The 17,849-nt window shown below is 38.7% G+C and overlaps 1 protein-coding gene across 2 annotated transcripts in view; it reads left to right on the top strand.

The window, feature by feature from the left end:
- The first annotated feature begins 1,237 nt into the window (after positions 1-1,237).
- CEP85L (centrosomal protein 85 like) overlaps positions 1,238-17,849 on the top strand; it is a 156,858-nt gene continuing 140,246 nt past the window's right edge. The window contains exon 1 of one of the 2 annotated variants that reach the window (XM_007484484.3): positions 1,238-2,004. In XM_007484484.3, coding sequence (XP_007484546.1) covers positions 1,941-2,004 — 64 coding nt within the window. In that variant the 5' untranslated portion in view covers positions 1,238-1,940. Of the gene's footprint in view, positions 2,005-16,838; positions 16,996-17,849 lie in introns of those variants that run through there. The other variant, XM_056818682.1, reaches the window with a different exon arrangement.

The raw sequence follows: 17,849 nt of genomic DNA, 5'->3' as shown, positions 1-17,849 counted from the left end.
GCTAGGATGGGCCTGAGGCCAAATATGAACCCAGGACTCCCATTTCTAGGCCTGGATCTAAATCCACTGAGCCATCCCGCAGGCCCCCTTGTGATATTCTTAAAGGGCTGGCCTTACCTTACCACCTCACTTCCTTGGCTCCCTATTACTTCCCGGATTAAATACAAAATCCTGTTTGGCATTCAAATCGCTTTACAACCTAGTCCTTCCTGTCCTTACTTTGTCTAGTCATACACTCTTCCATCCAGTGACTTTGGCCTTTGTTGTTCCTAGAATGAGATTTCCATCTCATAGCTCCAAGCAGTTTTCTGCCTGGAGTTTTTTCCTTTGATTCCTAGAATGCTCTCTCCCCATATCCTGGATTCCAAGTCCTAGTTTAAATCCCACTTTTCACAAGAATCCATTTCCAACTCCTTCATCCCACTTTTTAGTTATACCCTACTTAGCCTGCATATAGCTTGCTTGAACATATCTGTTTGCTTGTTTCCTTCCCCATTAGATTGTAAACTTCTTGTGGGTAGGGCTTGTCTTTTACCTTTTTTTTATCCCTCTCACTTGGAAAATAGGTGTTAAATAAACTTATTGACAGTTAAGGGAGGAACTGGTAAGACTTTCCACCTCCAGACTTCCTCATACTGATAAAATCACTGATTTAGCCACTTGGTGGTTGTTCATTCCTGTCTAAATCTTGGAACCCCATTTAGGGTTTTCTTGGCAAAGAACTTTTACATGTATCCCATTTGACTGAAGTTCTTTGAAAGCGAAGACCACAAGGATTTACTGAACTCCTCAGTGGCAAGCCCTGTGCTAAGTCAACATTAGGGATACTCAAGAAAAAGTCTCCTGTCCTCAAGGAGCTCTCAATTTCCCTAGTCACTATAACAGCTCAGTAAATGAGATCTTATTATCATTACCCTCCTTTTTACAGATGAGGTAATGAAGCTCAGTCATTTGCTCAGGGAGAGGGATCACAGAGCGGGTGGATTTGAACCCCGTTTTTCCTCAGTCAAGTACAGTGACACAGGAATCAGCAGGAAATAGTCTCCAACAACTTTAAGGAATTGGAAGGTCCCGTTCCTACCGACCTTAGCGGTGCGGTGTGGGGGTGGGGGTAAGCTTAGCGACCCTAGCTGCCCGCGGGGCATGGAACAGGATGAGGGTGGGTTGGAGACGGCTTCCCAACAGTCACGTGGTCCTGGCTGTCGGCGCAGGGGTTCGGAGGCTGGGGGGGGGAAGAGGGCAGGCGCCCGGACGGACTCCCCGAGGGCAGGCTGGGCTGGGTTGGGTTGGGTGCGCGGAGCGAGGGCAATGCTCGAGCTGGAGACGCCCCTAGCGGGGAATCAGTCGGTGGGTCGAAGCCGCTGGTTCTTGGGTTTCTCGGCTCTCCACGTCGCGGTCCCCTTCGGCTCGCTCAGGGTGCTCATCTCTCAGCAGAACGATCCCAAGTACCTTTCGTTCTGGCCGCGCCAGCGCCCGGCGGATTATGTAAGGGCAGCCGGCCCCGCCTCGCCGCGCCCCGCCTCTGCCGGCCTCCTAGGGGCGGAGGACGGAGGAGAAGGAGGAGGCGGAGAGAAGCGGCTGCCACCGCCACCACCGCCACTACCACCAACTTCAGATAGAGCTGCGGAACCTGGCTCCAGGAAACTGGGCCCCCACAGCCCCTGGAACCCCAGTCACCCGAAGAGAGAAGGCCATGGCAGCCTGTGCCCCGTTCCTGACCCCCACCCCTATCCGGGCTGCTACGCCGCAGTTGCCTCGCCCGATCCGACGGTGAGCAGCCAAGCAGCCGTTATCCGCCCCTGCTGCTGCTGCCGTCGCCGCCACCGCGGCTCCGGCTTCTGCTCCTACTCCTTTTTCGTACAAGTTACCGCCGCCTAGAAGAGCAATCACAGAAGGACCCAGAGAGGCGCCGAGGACTCGCCGTCCCGGGCCCACCGGCCATGTGGGGGCGATTCCTATCCTTGGAGCCCGGCGGCCCTACCGGAGTCCGCAGCTACCCCTCCGGTAAGAAGCGAGCGGCTGAGAACATCGAGGCCTGGGGCCTGAGGCTGCGGCAGAGTTGCTCCGCGCGGCTGCCCTGTTCTGGTTGGTCCCTGATGGGCCGGGTCGGGCCGAGTGCCCCCGCCCGCCTTTTCTCACGCTTTGCCCCAAATTTCTCCATCCCTTCCTTCTTCCTCTTCCTCCTCCTCCTGTCGGCGTGGGACTGCACGAGTGACATCTGGTGGAGTCTCTGGGCGCACTTTGCTAGCCCCTGGCACCCAGGGCCAGCGCCCCCACCTCAGCTTCTTTGGCTTCCATCTCCCCCCAATCTGCAGCCCTTCCCCCCGGGTCCCCAACTCTAGGCTTGGCAGGGCCTCCTGGTCTGGGCGCTGCCTTTGTTGCCCCTTATCGCTCAAATCTGGGTTATGGAGTAGATTTAAAAAGGATCCTCCCCGGACCCGGAATTGCGGAAGGGAAAGAGGAGTTGGGGTGTCCCAGCCCCCGCAGAGGGGGGAAGGGCTTGGCTCCGGGGCTGCTGCAGTGCAGAGGGGGCGGGAAATGCTGTTAATAGTGTTTTTTTTTTTTATGGGTTTTGTGGTTGTTGCTGGGGGGGCGGGGGAGGACGGGAGATGACTGCAAGAGCCCCCCCTACAATCCTCCCAGGCTTCTCTTACCTCCCCCAGCTAGAGGAAGTAACGTCTTCTTTGCGCCTTAGGGAGGCGGGTTCTCTCAGCTTCTCCCCTTGTGGTCGGGATCGAGCCGGGCTGTAATTAGCCTCCTTATGTCAGGAGGAGGCTGCGAGAAAAAACCGCTACTCGAGGACTTGTTTCTGGTTTGGGTGAGGGTGGCCTTTGGTACCATTGTTTGAAGGTACATGGAAGTCAGTCTAAGTACCGCTTTCCCTTTTTCCCTTCTCAAGCCAAAGGAGTTGGGAAGCGGGGGCACTTGGACTTTAAAAAGCTGTCCACTTTTCAACCATGACGTTGGACTCCTTTCCCATCACTTTGGGATGTTTAACTGGGGAGAGAAGTCATTTGTGCATTGCATACGTTCTTGTTTGTAGCAAGAATTTATTAGGTGATTTCATATATAGGTACAGGTTTACCATTACCTTCCTACTTGCATCACTTATGATACTGATTTTTAGTAGGATCCCAACGAGCACCCAAAAAGTATTCTAAATTTGGACAGTCAAAAGATGACTTTGACCCTGAGCTTCTTTCTATATAGAATGGGTTTGTTGTCTTGCCCACTGCAGGCAAGCATTTGCAGAACAATTTACAAAACAAAATTTAAATATTAATCTCACTTTGTAAAATGCCAGAATTAATTTCAGGATGTCAGTTAAATCCAGAATGGCATTTAAATCAGAATTTCAAAAAAGTATTTCTTTTAGATCAGAAATTTGAGGTGTAGATTTTTTTTTAACAAAGATGTGAATATTATTAATACTAGTAGAGTAATTTTGAAAATGTATGCTTTTAATGTTCTGGGCATTCATTTTCAAATACTAGTCCGAAACACCAGAAGCTTTTAGTTCAATTGATTTTACAAACAACATATAGATGAAAATAGTTGATGTTTTTCTGTAGTGTTGATTGTAGTTGAGATTCCTGCAATTAAAAAAAAAATTTTCAGTCTTTAAAAATGTATGTATAACTTAGTGTTAGAGAAGACTATTAAATCTGTAAATTAGGAATGATAGTTATTAATTGCAAATTTACTTGTAAAGTTTGTGCCATCTGGTATGTTTATTATAATCTAATCACATAAAAAAGAGGTTTTCTAATGTTGCTTTATTGTGTGTGCACTGTTTCTTAGAGGTATTGTATCCATCTAAAAATTATTTTCTACCAGAGAATTGCTAGAGTTAAGAGGGTAGCCTCATTTTATGAGATGTGGGAGAAGAAAGGAAGTGACTGATTTTAGTGATGACATTTTAAAATGCTGTTGGGATATGCAGGCCCTTGCCATGGCAGAGACAGAAGATAATGAACAAATAACTATTCATTTATCCAGGATGTCTCAAAATTGCACTGTGATATGTGGGACTTTTTACTCAGGACAACTGTAAGTTTCTTTCTCCAAGCATTATTTTTCCTATTTTACAAATAAGGGGGAACTAATGATGATATAAATAAATATAGGATATTTTAATTTTGATTAAAAGTATATATTTTACTATCTTCAAATTAGAACTGTTCCTTAATTTTGTTGGGAAAGCATACACCAGCTATTGTAAAATCCAAACTGTTATTTGTAGAAAATAGCAGTAAGTAATAATGTGATTTTTATTATTATTATTTTTTAGTTTTTATTTAGGCTCCTAGTAAAAAGAAAATCTTTAAAATCTTTCTTTAAAGCAGTTTTTGGTTTTATAAATAAAGCATGGCTTTAAAAATATGGACAGCTGGTCAGGGTTAAGATATGGTTTCAGTATTGATTCATATAGGAATTTTTTGTACTCGCCATTTGGAGCCAATGTCTTTTAAAAATGTTTTAATGACTAACTTTAAAACTACCCTCCAGATAGGATTTTATTGCAATATATCACTACTGTCTATAATTTTGAATGCCACCAGCCAGGCTAAGTAATAATTGTGAAAGAAGGAAGGAATAAGAGAAAAATGGATTTGGAAAGAAAATGATGAAAATATAAGACAACTTCTTTTTGGGGGAATTCTAGATTGCTCCCTGAAATTGCTTCAGGAACCATTTTAAAGTGTTAGTGATATAATGGTAGGTTATTCAAGCTACTTTTGTAATATGAGATTAATATTTACTGTTAAGGTGCTTTTCTTTACTAATCAATCTGTCTTATATATCATTGGTTAAGAAACAAACTGCATAAATGAAACACTTGATTGAATTAGAATTGTAGCATTTTAGTAGCATTTAGTAGGTTACTGTCATGTCATAAATATTTAGGTATATTTACAAGATTGATATTTGTCCTGGAATGTTATGATGCTTTGATACTTTTTTAGGGCCATGATTTATTTCAACACACATTCTAGACTTACATATTTCAATATCTCTACTTTTCATCCTGTTTGGTTCTTAGAATTAGAGAGGTTTTTGAATTCAAAAAGAATTTAGAGATCATCTAGTCCAAGTAATTCCCAAACTTTTTGGTCTCAGCATACCTTCAAACTATTACTTTATAAAAATAAATTCTTGTTTTGTTTTTTACGTCACTGTAGTTTCCTCCTTTACTTTTCCTCTTCCCTCCCAGATGGAACAACAACAACAAAAAAAAGAAAGAAAAAGGGAGAGGAAAAAAATCACCATAACTGATCAGTAAAATGAAGCATCAGAAAATGTGTTCAGTGTAAAAACACTTATGGACTTCCAACCTCTGCGTGCTTTTATATTAAAAATTACTGAGGAACTGAAAGACTTTTGCTTGTATAGGTTATATCTATACTTTTATTAAGATTTGAAGCATATAGTAAAAGTATTCATTAAAAAATAATAAACTCATAAAATGTAAACATAAGTATATAAAAACAACTATTTTCCAAAACCAAAACAATGAGCATTGGCATTATTTTACATATTTTTGCAGTTGGTCTTACTCCCTAGCTTAGAAGATGAGACAGCTAGATTCTCATATATGTTTTTTACATTTAGTATTTTGAGATATGTTCTGGTTGAAGTATATGAAAAAAATCCAGCCTTAACACAAATATGTATATAGTTGGAAAATGTGAGGAATATTTAAATAGACAAATACTATCTTAGTATTATCATAAAATAGTTTGGTCTCATAGACCCCCTAATGCAGTCTCAGGAAGCCACATGGGCCTGTAGACCATACTTTGGAAAATTGCTGATCTGCTTTCCTCATTGATAGATGAGGAAACTGAGACCCCAGGATGGTAAGGAACTCCTTGAGGTGTCACAGGTAACCAGTACTGCTGTTGAAATTGGAATTCACTGATTTTGATGCCTTATCCAATTCTTTTTTTGTCTATTCTCTGGCGTATTTATATCTGTTTATAAATTCTCCAGAGATGATCCACCCAATGTGCTAAAAGATCTGCCCTAGTCTTAAAAATTATCTTGTACACATATATTATTTAGACTGCCTATATTTCCTCTTATTCTTTCTTTGGAACTGATCTTTTCTCTATTTTCTAATTATACTTGTTAAGGCATTTTTTTCATGCATGAGATATTGTTGGTAACATTCTGTGGCCTATATTGCCATGAACATATAGGAATAGGGACAGGGCCTGCATCAATGATTTTTATTAGTGTAGAGAACTTTCAAGTCAAGAAATTCTGTTGATCAATGAAATTTGGCACTTATTTTGCAACTTAAGTCTTGTCCAAAGTCTTTAAGCTGGCTCTCTTTTCTGCTGCCACACTGTCTTTCTCCTTGTACTTAAGCCTATCATGTGTCTTTCCATTTGTTTTAATTCTTTTTTGTTTTTTAATAAACCTGAACCTTCTTAAAATTTATTCTAGGCAATTGAAGTTAAGTGACTTGCCTAGAGTCACACAGCTAGGATGTTATCTGAGACCAAATTTGAACCCAGGACCTCTCCTCTCCAGGCCTGGCTCAATCCACTGAGAAATTTAGCTGCTCCTTTCCATTTTTTCTTTACCTGTAATTTTTATTGTTCTGATATTGTCATGTCCTGTGACTCATGATCATAATACATTGCCAGTAAAATATTTGGATCAAAGAATGAAATTTTGTGGTAGTGACCATTTTGTTATCCTTGTAAGCATAATTCATTTTCTGAGATTCACTTCAGATCAGTATCCTTAGTTATTGGTCTAGCTTACTTTTGATTTGCCATCCTATTAAGTTATCCATAGTAATGGATTAATTTGATCAGCATCTCAGTTCAGGTGCATGCCAGAGTCTGGAAAACGTGTATTTTTAATCTGCTTTGTTTTTCTATTGTGGATAGTAATTCTGTGGATTTTACTGATGAGGTTTTATAGTATGCAGTAGCTTGCTGTAATTTATACAGTGCCATCTAGGAGCATTTGGATAACCTCATTGTCCGCCTCATCTTTTGTTAGGCTCTGCTTAGGCCATCTTTCAGGATACTGGTAAATATTCTTAGATGAACATCTATATATTTATGTTTTTGCTTTTTACCTCAGTTGGTGTCAGTACTTATTAGCTTGTTGAACAGTTACCTCTGGAGTTGAATTTATTCATTATGTTGTGTAATTTCACATTATGTGAGCTTTTTGTCTCCTTTGTTGGATCCTTATCCAGATGACACCCTCTAGCTATAGATATCTCACAGGGTATGCTCCATACCTGGAACATTCTCCTTATCTCTGCCCAGATTTCCTTGAAGTCCCAACAAAAATCCCATCTGGGGTATATAAGATATTCAGGGAAGATTTAATACTTTTGGTATGAAAGCTGCCAAGCCTTTTTTTCAGGGCTGCTTTCCACCTTCGAGGTTTACCTGCTACCCAGCTCACCTATGTCTCCAAGAAGTTTCAGCATACACAGTGGCCACATTCAGTATCTTGGCAGATGGGCTAAACCAGGTTGAGGGTAACCTAACAGACTTCAGACTTCTCAATTAGTTGGAGGGGAATGTCTACCCCAAGCATATGAAGACTTCTGGTGGGATAGGCAGAAGAGAGCAATTTGTTCCAAAGGCCAAGAAGACACTCAGGAGAGTCTAGAGCTTGTTAGATGGGGAAGATGCTAAGGCCATCTACAGCAGCCTGAGCATTACCAGCTATCCTGACTTGTTTGGCCACTGTATTCTTTGCAATTCTGCCTTACTTAAAACCACTTTATGGGGTAAGTCAAGACATCACCCATACCATTTCACCATTTTACATCTTATGTTTTACTATTTCATTATTTTGTTCCTTCTTCAAAACTTTATGGTCGATGGCATGTGCAGATACACTGGGATCTATGGTCACAACCCTACACAACATGACCCAGGGCATATCTGACTTCTCACTGGATGGCAGTGGCAGTGGAATTCTGCAGACCCCTGGGTGCCTCAGCAGCCTTTTGTAAGGGCTGCTTTGCTCACCTCCTGGTGAGGAAGGGGCTAGCAAAGGTGCCCTAAAAATTGTCTGCTTCACCCAACCTAACCTTAGCCTGCTTACTGAGGCAAGTGGGCATCCTGACCTATGGTCAAAACACAAAAAAAGATCAAAACTTTTGTGAAGATAATTCCATTTGTCATTGGTACATGGAATATGTTCATGCTTATGTACACGAAATCTAGTAAACCTCAAAGATGAATAGCTCTTATTTCAACAGAACTCAGCAGATGATAAATCCAGATAGTATGGTAGTCTTGAGTGAAACAAAAGATTGGAAAATAAAGACCAGATTATTGATGATACATGGAGTTTTTGCCATGATGAGAAATCCTATGAAGCTGGCATGGATTTTGCAATCAAATTTAATCTCTCAACAACCTTGTATGCCTCCTGCAAGAAGTGAATGATCATAACAGTGTAACTGACGGTTGCAGGAAAGTTCCATGCTGCTTGTCATCAGTGTGTATCCTCCCACCATGACAACCCTGGTGAGGTCAAAGAAAAAGAGGTTTTCAGAGTTTTCTCTAATAGGCCTATTCTTCACTTGGAACTTGATCATCTACCTGAGAGCCAGCGTGACTTCAAAAAGGGCAAGGGACAAGTTGATAAGGTATTTGCTGTCCAACATCTGTAGGAGGAATACCTGGAGCAGAACAGAAGTCTGTACACAATGTTCATTGACTTGACACTGAGGTCCTTTCTTGAGCTGAACTGCTAAACATTCAAACTTCTAAAAAGAGCTCAGGTGCACTGGACTGGCCACATAGTTCAAATGCCAAATATATGTTTCCTCAAAAGACTTATGGGCAACTCACAGTGGTAATGCTTGCACTGAGGTCAGAAGAAGTGACACCAGGACACTCTCAAAGACTTTCTGAGGAATTTTGGTGTATTGATTGTGAAACATGGAAGGCACCAGCACAGGACTGTTGTTATGGGTAAATTTTTAGGGCTGAGATTGAATATATATTTAAATTCTAAATCCCAATTAAATACTCAAGTCAGAATGGGTTTTTATGGTGGTTTATTTACAATAGAAGGAAGGAATTAAGAGTGAGGGAGAAAGAGGGAAAAGAGTAGAAGATCTGCTCTGGAGTTCAGAGGCCTCAGTCAAGGGGCCTTCCCAGAAGATTAAATCTAGTTCAGCTTCCAGCCGTGAGGCCTCCTGCAAGATGAGGGGCCTCCTTGGAGGCTGGTGCCTTCAGAAAGGTCAAAGTAAAGGGGAGTCAGCCTTAACAGTCACCACGTGGTCCCTTCAAGGAAAGCAGTCTGAGGTCTCACACTGAGGTCCTCCATGCTTGAGTTCCAGGGCCAAATCCGCAAAAGCTTTCCTCACAGGAAATGATGTGAAATATAAAGGCAGTTCTTTACATCACTTCCTGTGTCTCACCTGTACCAATGGTGGCTTAAGCTTGGCTTAGGACAGCCCAGGGGGTCAGTTATTTGTTTCTGATTTGTCACTTGCTAGCACATGCAGGTCACAAACCATCCTCCCCTACAGTTAATCCTTAAGTGGGGGTGTATACATTCATGGTTGCTAAAATTCTAAAAGCTAATCAGGGTGGAGTAAAACCAAAATTCGCAATGTTTAGCATGGTGCCTGCTTCAGGGAAAGAGATGTGCTTTTTTGAGCAAAATAGAATTTCAGTAGCTTGAAAGAAATGTAAGATGTGAAAATTTAGAGAGATCTTCATCCCAAATGTTCATATGGACTATTTGTCTTCAACCCATGGTATGTAACAGACAAAAGAATGGTTACCATAAACTGTGACCATGAAAATATGGGTTTCAAGACTGTGAATTGCCCAAACTGTAAAGATAATTTTTAGCGTCTTGATTTTATATATAAAAAAAGTGGTCGCCATGGGAAAAATTCCCAAATATGAAATACCTAAGTCAGCTGGGTTTTATAGAGATTTTAATTAATATAAATGAAGGAATTAAGGAAAGGGAAAGAGACAGAGTAAGAGATATAATAGGAAAGGGCTAGGGCCTAGGCCAGTGACTTAGGCCTTTCTCTTTAAGAGAGAAACTAAGTCAGTCTTTAATCACTCACCACAAGATTGTCCCAAGCAAAACTCTAGTGTTCAGAGAGACCCTCCAGTTCAGCTCCTGAGCTCAACTGATCTGAACTTTCCTGAACTGGTTCAGACAGCTCTTTTTAAAGAGAATTTTCTCCTATGTCACCTCCCCTAAGTTTTCACGTCTACCAATCAGTAGATGCTTTTTCAAAGGACTGACCATTCTTAATTCATATCTTGTTATCACCTTCTCTGGTTAGACTAAAACTTCTGAGTATTTCACACCTCTTTGCTAAGGTTGTCCCTTGCAAGTTGTCTGACCTTTTAGTGATTAATTTGACCTTCATAGGTACTTCGCACCCTTTTGTATTAGATCTAAAAATAGACCTAGGTTAAGGGCTTTTGGCCTCACTATAAGTATGAGTTAAGTACCTTCATTGTTCACTAAGGAGTTTTACAACTTTATCTTCCCTTAAAGTATGCCTAAATATGGGTGGAGTAATTTTAAAGTTACCAATACATTCCTGATCTAGTACCTCCATTGTTTAAATGGGAATAGCCATAACCAAATGTTTTAAGGTAGAGTTTGAGCAGTTTTAAGATTCACAGGTAGAGTATTGTGAGCTTGTATTGGTCTGATCAGCTGCAGTTGGGCACACTGTACATTGACCCCAGCATTGTTTATAGCATTTTGGTCATCTTCAGGTATTAAGGATGCCCACTAATTGATAAAAATCCCATCCTTAATGGGAAGCCTTTTTTAAACTTTTAATTCTAGTGCCTTCCTTCTGTTGCTTTTTGTCTCTCCCCATTAGGTTGTGAGCTTCTTGAGGGTAGTGATTGTTTTTTGCCTCTTTTTTGTATTCCTAGGACTTAGCACAGTGCCTGACATGTAGTAGGTACTTAGTAAATATCTATTGACTGATTTAATGACTGATATAAATGTGGGAAGGCATCTTGTCTGAGGAGAGCTTCCAAGATCGAATTTTGTTTGCCAATCAGACGATGGGCTATAATTTATAGTTCTCTTATTTATATAATACCATCTTTAAGAGCCTGGCCTTCCATTCACATATTTTTGTTAATGACATGCTAGATGCTTGTAGGTAACTTTCTCAAACAATTTTATAGAAATGAAAAAGTAGCCAAGTGTATAGGTGATGGCTAAAGTTTTTTTTTTTTTTTTGTAAAACTAGTGTCCATTTTTTTCTTTTCTTTTGAAATTAGCCCTCTGAGATATTGGAAATTGATCTCTGAGTTTCTTGAAATATATAACTTCTAGCTTCAGTAGAATGTAAAGTCTTTGAGAGCAACTGTCTGACTTTTGTTTCAGTGTTTCCAGTGGGTTAGGGGTTTATTAATTACTTTTGGTCCTCTTCACATAGTAGTACATACTGTACCATAGTAATGACCTAATGAAGTATTTCCATATTCAAAATTTGATGAGACTAGAGTGGCATTGAAATGCTGCTGTTTTTTTAAATTTGTTGTCCACCTTCCAGTTTCATCTATGAGCCTATGATCTGACTTCATTGTATTTCATTACAAGTTCTTGGTAGTCTCATTTCTATCCCCACTACTGTTTCATGGAACAACCCTACAAGTAGTTTTCTGTTGCCCTTTGGATAGCATTTTTAAAATTAGGTTGTATTTTAAATTGGTATTTTCTTTCTCCTCCATGTTACTCTGCTTAACAAGATCATAAATCTTGCTAAGATAGGTTTTCTGGTTTCCTTTTTCCAAGTATATCCCAAACAAATGGAAATAGTCAAATGTCTGTCTTTTTGTCCATTTGCCATTTTTTGTTGAGTTGGTAGTTTTGTTAAAACAGGTCTCTGGAACTATAATATTGTTCTTGGTATCTTTCAGCTTTCCTCTAATTTGATATTTACATTTACCTTTGATCTGACTTCACTGATTCTGAATGACTGCTACATCTGTAGCCAATTTGATGCTAAGATAAAACATTTTAAAAATCTTGTGCCTAATATTTGATATTTATGATGTATATAGACTTGAGCCTTTGTGTGTGTGTGTGTGTGTGTGTGTGTGTGTGTGTGTGTGTGTGTCTGTGCGTGGCGCTTGAATATTCCATGAAACTCCTTTATTCTTTGTTCATGGGAGAACTTGTGAAATATTCTACTTAATTGCAACTTTTTTACCTTCTGGTTTATAGTAAGGATGTCAGTGAATGTGATTTTTCTGGTAGTATTTTAGCTTATTGGACTTAGGACAAAAAATGTATGTTAGGATTGGCTTTTGATAGCTAGTTCAAGAATTCTGCAATTCTTAGCACAATTTTGCCCCTTTTTACCTTTCATCATTTTGGAATCTGGAAAAGGCTGCATTGGGTTGAACACCTGGCATTTTAAATAGATTGTGTCTTTGTTGATATCAGCAAGTAAGTAGTATAGTCTTCATCTCTGTGTTTCCTTTCAAAGACTAATTAAACTGTACATGCAGCAGTTCTGTTCTTAAATACTCATTTATCTAAAAGAAAGGGGTCATCTCCTGGTAGATGTCAGCCCTGAAGCTAGGATGACTTTGGGAAGGATCTGACCATTGACACATGTTGGCTGTGTTACCTTTTTAGTGGGTCAGACCGGCATATCAGCGAGTCTGTTTCAAAGAAGCAGATGGTATAGGGCAGTGATGGCGAATCTATGGCGTGGGTGCCAAAGTTGACACACAGAGCACTCTCTGTGGGCACTTGGGTGTAGTTGCTCCCCTCACCCTCTCCATTAGGCTTGATGACATTTTTTCACATCTGCCACTCCTCTGCCCAACAACCCAAAGGGAGTGCACAGGGGGTAAGATGGGTGGCTCACAGGTGACAGAGGTAGAGGGGAGCAGATGTCCTGGACCACTCTCCTCCCCCTCTCTATACTCACTTGAGGACAATCCTCAATTTACCTGCCCCTCTGCCCAATGTGTAGGGTAAGGAGGGTAGCAGGGAGCACCCCGCACTTGGTGGGCAGGAGGGGCACAGCACTCTGTTTGGGGAGGTGGGGGCAGGGCTTGGCACTCCATCTCTAAAGGTTTGCAATCACTGGTATAGGGAGTTTACACACTTTCTAATTAGCTGTACTGATGAACCATAGGATTATAAATCTAATGTCTATTTCTAATAAGCAGGAGTTTAAAATTTTTTTTATCAGAAGTACTTTGTAGTCACTATATTTTACTTCAATCTTTTAAAGTTATAAAAACAAATATATAATCTTTCAAAAAAGGAAATCCATTCATTTTAAATTCAAATGACCAAGATTGTATGGAAAATGCTAAAATGTCTCTAAAAGATTTTATTTTGACTCTTATCTTAAGCTTTTTATTTTTAAATCTTTAGTTGCCTGTTTTAGTAACAACAGAAAGGGCCAGCCTATGCAAATGGTCTTAAATTCTTTCCTTTCCCATACCTAATTTACTTATAATTTCCCCCTTTATATTTAAATCATTTATCCATTCTGAATTTATCTTGGTATAGAGTGTGAGATGTTGATCTTAACCTAATCTCTCCCATACTGGTTTCCAATTTTCCCAGCAATTTTTGTCAAATAGTGGGTTCTTGTCCCAAAAGCTGGGATCTTTGGGTTTATTGTACATTATCTTGCTGGGGTCATTTACTCCACGCCTATTCCATTGATCCATCCTTCTGTCTCTTCGCCAATGCCATATTGCTTTTATGATCATGACTTTATAGTACAATTTAAGATATGGTACTGCTAGGCCCCCATCCTTCACATTTTTTTCATTGGTTCCCTTGATATTCTTGATCTTTTGTTCTTCTAAATGAACTTTGTTATACTTTTTTCTAATTCAATAAAAAAATTTCTTGGTAGTTTGATAGGTATGGGCCTGAATAAGTAGATTAATTTAGGTAGGATTGACATTTTTTTTTTATATTTGCTTATCCTACACATGAACAAAATTGGAGGGGAGGGTAAAAGGGATAAGAGAAAAGGCAAAATCAAAGGAGGAAGTCAAAATGGAGGGGAATACACAAATAGTAATCATAACTGTGAATATGAATGGGATAAATTCACCCATAAAAAAGAAGTGGATGGAGGCAGCACACAGTATTGATTCTAAGACGGAAGGTAAGGGTTTTAAAAAAAAGTCTGTGGGATGCAGCCAAAGCAGTACTTGGGGAAAATTTATATCCTCGAGTGCATGTATTAACAAATTGGAGATGAAAGAGGTCAATGAATTGGGCATGCAACTTAAAAAAAACTAGAAAGAGAACAAATTAAAAATCCCTAAATAAAAACTAAAGTGGAAATCCTAGAAAACAGAGGAGAAATTAATAAAATCAAAAGCAAAAGAAATATTGAACTAATAATAAATAAGACTAGGAGCTGGAATTTTGAAAAAACAAATAAAAGAAAGAATTGGTTAATCTAAAAAAAAAAAAAGAAAACCAAATTAACAGTATCAAAGATGAAAAGGGTGACCTCACTTCTTTTTTACTTATTTTTATTTTTTTATATAAACCCTTACCTTCTGTCTTGGAATCAATACTGTATATTGGTTCCAAGGCCAGAAGAGCTGTAAGGACTGGGCAATGGGGGTCCAGTGAGTTGCCCAGGGTCACACAGCTGGGAAGTATCTGAGGCCAGATTTGAACCTAGGACCTCCCGTCTCTAAGCTTGGCTCTCAATCCACTGAGCAACCCAGCTGCCCCCCTCACCTCTAATGAAGAGGAAATTAAGATAATTATTAAGAAGTATTTTTCCCAATTACATGGGAATAAATATGACAATCTAGGTGAAATGGTTGAATATTTACAAAACTATAAATTGCCTAGGTTAACAAAAGAGGAAATGGAATAGTTAAACAATCTCATCTCAGAAAAAGAAATTGAACAAGCCATCAAGGGAATTCCCTAAGAAAAAATCCCCAAGGCTAGATGGATTCACAAATGAATTCTATCAAACATTCAAAGAACAACTAATTCCCAAACTATGCACACTATTTGACATAATAAGCAAAGAGGGAGTTCTATCAAATTACTTTTATGACACAAATATGGTACTGATTCCAAAGCCAGGTAGACCAAAATCCCAGAAAGAAAACTAGACCAATTTCCTTAATGAACATAGATGCACAAATCTTAAGTAGAATACTAGCAAAAAGACTCCAGGAAGTGATTGTGAGGATTATTCACTATGGTGAGATGGGATTTATATCAGGAATGCAAAGGTGGTTTAATATTAGGAAAACTATCAATATAATTGACCATAATCAACAACCAAACCAACAAAAACCACATGATTATCTCAATAGATTCAGAAAAAGCCTTTGACAAAATACAACACTCATTCCTATTGAAAACACTAGAAGGTATGGGAATGGACCTTTCCTCAAAATAATAAACAATATATTTTTAAAACCTTCAGCAAGCATCATCTGCAATGGGGATAAATTAGAAGCCTTCCCAATAAGATCATGAGTGAAGTAAGGATGTCCATTATCACCTCTTATTCAATATTGTACTAGAAACACTAGCAGTAGCAATTAGAGAAGAAGAAGAAATAGAAGGGAATAATGTAGGCAGTGAAGATACTAAACTTTCACTCTTTGCAGATGATATGATGATCTACTTTAAAGAATCCTAGAAAATCAACTAAAAAGCTAGTGGAAATAATTAACAACTTCAGCAGAGTAGCAAGGTACAAAATAAACCTACATACATCATCAGCATTTCTATATATTTCCAGCACATCTCAGCAGCAAGAGAGAAACTTCATTTAAAATCACCCTAGACAATATAAAAATATTTAGGAATCTATCTGCCAAGACAAACAGAGGAATTATATGAACACAACTACCCAACACAAAACACTTTCCACACAATTAAAACTAGATCTAAATAATATGTAAATGGAATTAAGTGATTTGCTCCGGACCGCACAACTAGGAAGTGTCTGAGGTCACATTTGAACCCAGGTCTTCCAGACTCTGGACCTGGTGTTCTACCCCACTAGCCATCTAGCTGCTCTCATCCGCAGCTTTTCAGCAGTTGCAGAATAACACAAGTAACCTGAGAAATAGTAAATATTTAAATATTGCTTTCTGCATTAAGAGATAAGTGGACCCTTTTATTAATTTTGTGTACATACAAAAGATTTTAAGTAGTTAAAATAAATGATATAGCTTTTCATATTTGAAATTACCATTCATTGTTTAAAATAGATTTCCAACTTTAAAATCAGCATAGAAATAGATATGAAAGGATCATAGGTTTAGAGTTGAAGGGATTTTAGGAGTCATCTAGTTCAACCCATTTATTCTACAGAAGAGAAAACTGAAGCCTTAAGTGGTTAAGTAATTTGTCCAAAGTGGTGTAAATGTCAGTCAGAAATCAGACCTATCACTGCAACACAGGAACTTTCTGAATAGATTATATTGAACATATGGCTTTCATTGAATTATCAACTTTGGTTAATTAATTTTTTAATTTATCAGTTTACTCAAATACTAAAATCATTTCAAAATACAATAACATCATTCCAAAAGGACCAAAATAATATGGTTCAGAAAAATGGATTTAAGTCTAAGAACTATGATTCATTTACTAGAACTGAGCTTTAAGTCTGCCAGTTTTTTTTTTTAATGTCTAGTTAGTTGATGCATGAATCTCAGTGTGTAGTGATATCATATAGAGGTGATAACTAGTGCTGTTACATCATAGAATAAACTTTTCTGTTATGGTTCTAAATTAGATGGGCCCGAAAATACTATGGTAACAATAAAGTATAACTCATTTTAGCCTAAGCAGGGATAATTGTACGTGTTCTTTCATGGTGGGGGTTAAGGGGTGGGGGTGGTGGGTATCAGAGTCCTTACTATTCTGGAACTAAGCTTTAGTCATTAGTAACTGGAATCAGCAACATCTTGTCTTGAATAATGGAAGGTATGTGAATCTGTTGAAACAAGACAATAAATGGTGAGTCGATGTCTCCTTTATTAGTATATTGTGAATATAAAAGTACAGGAAAATCATACAATGTGGTAATTTTTCTGTCTGTTCTGAGCTTGAACTGACTCAAGACCAGGGGTTCTTAACATTTTTGGGGTTCTTAACATTTTTTGTGTCATAGATTCCTTTGGTAGTCTGGTGAAGCCTTTAGATATCTTTAAAGTGTGTAAAATAAAATATGTAGGATTACAAAGGAAACTAGTTCATTTTAAATACAATTGTAAAACTTTTTTAATAGTTCATGAACCTCAAGTTAAGAATCCCTCTGTATAAATGTGTGAGACATTCAGGTTAAAAAATAAATGTATCTATAGAACACATGACTTGGCAAACTTGTCATTTCTTAATTGTTATTTTGATTACAATTAAATAGTTTTCATACTTTGTTTCTTGGCAAGATGCAACTTTTAAAATTGTTGTGATATTAAAATTTGTTTTAATGAGTCATTTTAACTTGAGGAGTGGAGAATGATCCTAGGAAATTTTTAATAGATGTAGTTGAACATGTATATTTTTTCCAAATATCTAAAAGCTATATCTGAAAATAAAAAAATAAAAAAATTTATATTTAACATGACTTTGATTTCTGTATATCATTTTCCTCTCCTTTACATCTCTTGTATAAAGAAAGAGAAAGAAATTCAGCAATATTAACTATGTCAGTTGAGTTGAAGTGTGTTTTTGTCCTGGCTTCTTCAGGTCATTATAATGCAGTTTTTAGACTCCTCTTCATTCCCCCCCCATTAAAAAAATTTCTTTCTACTTTCTCTGTAGTCATTGTATTTGCTCTCCCCACCCAATTCTGCCAATTTAAATGTGTA

This window comes from Monodelphis domestica, chromosome 2 (assembly GCF_027887165.1).
Source record: "Monodelphis domestica isolate mMonDom1 chromosome 2, mMonDom1.pri, whole genome shotgun sequence".
NCBI classification, from domain to species: domain Eukaryota; kingdom Metazoa; phylum Chordata; class Mammalia; order Didelphimorphia; family Didelphidae; genus Monodelphis; species Monodelphis domestica.
This window is presented reverse-complemented; position numbering and strand designations above follow the sequence as displayed.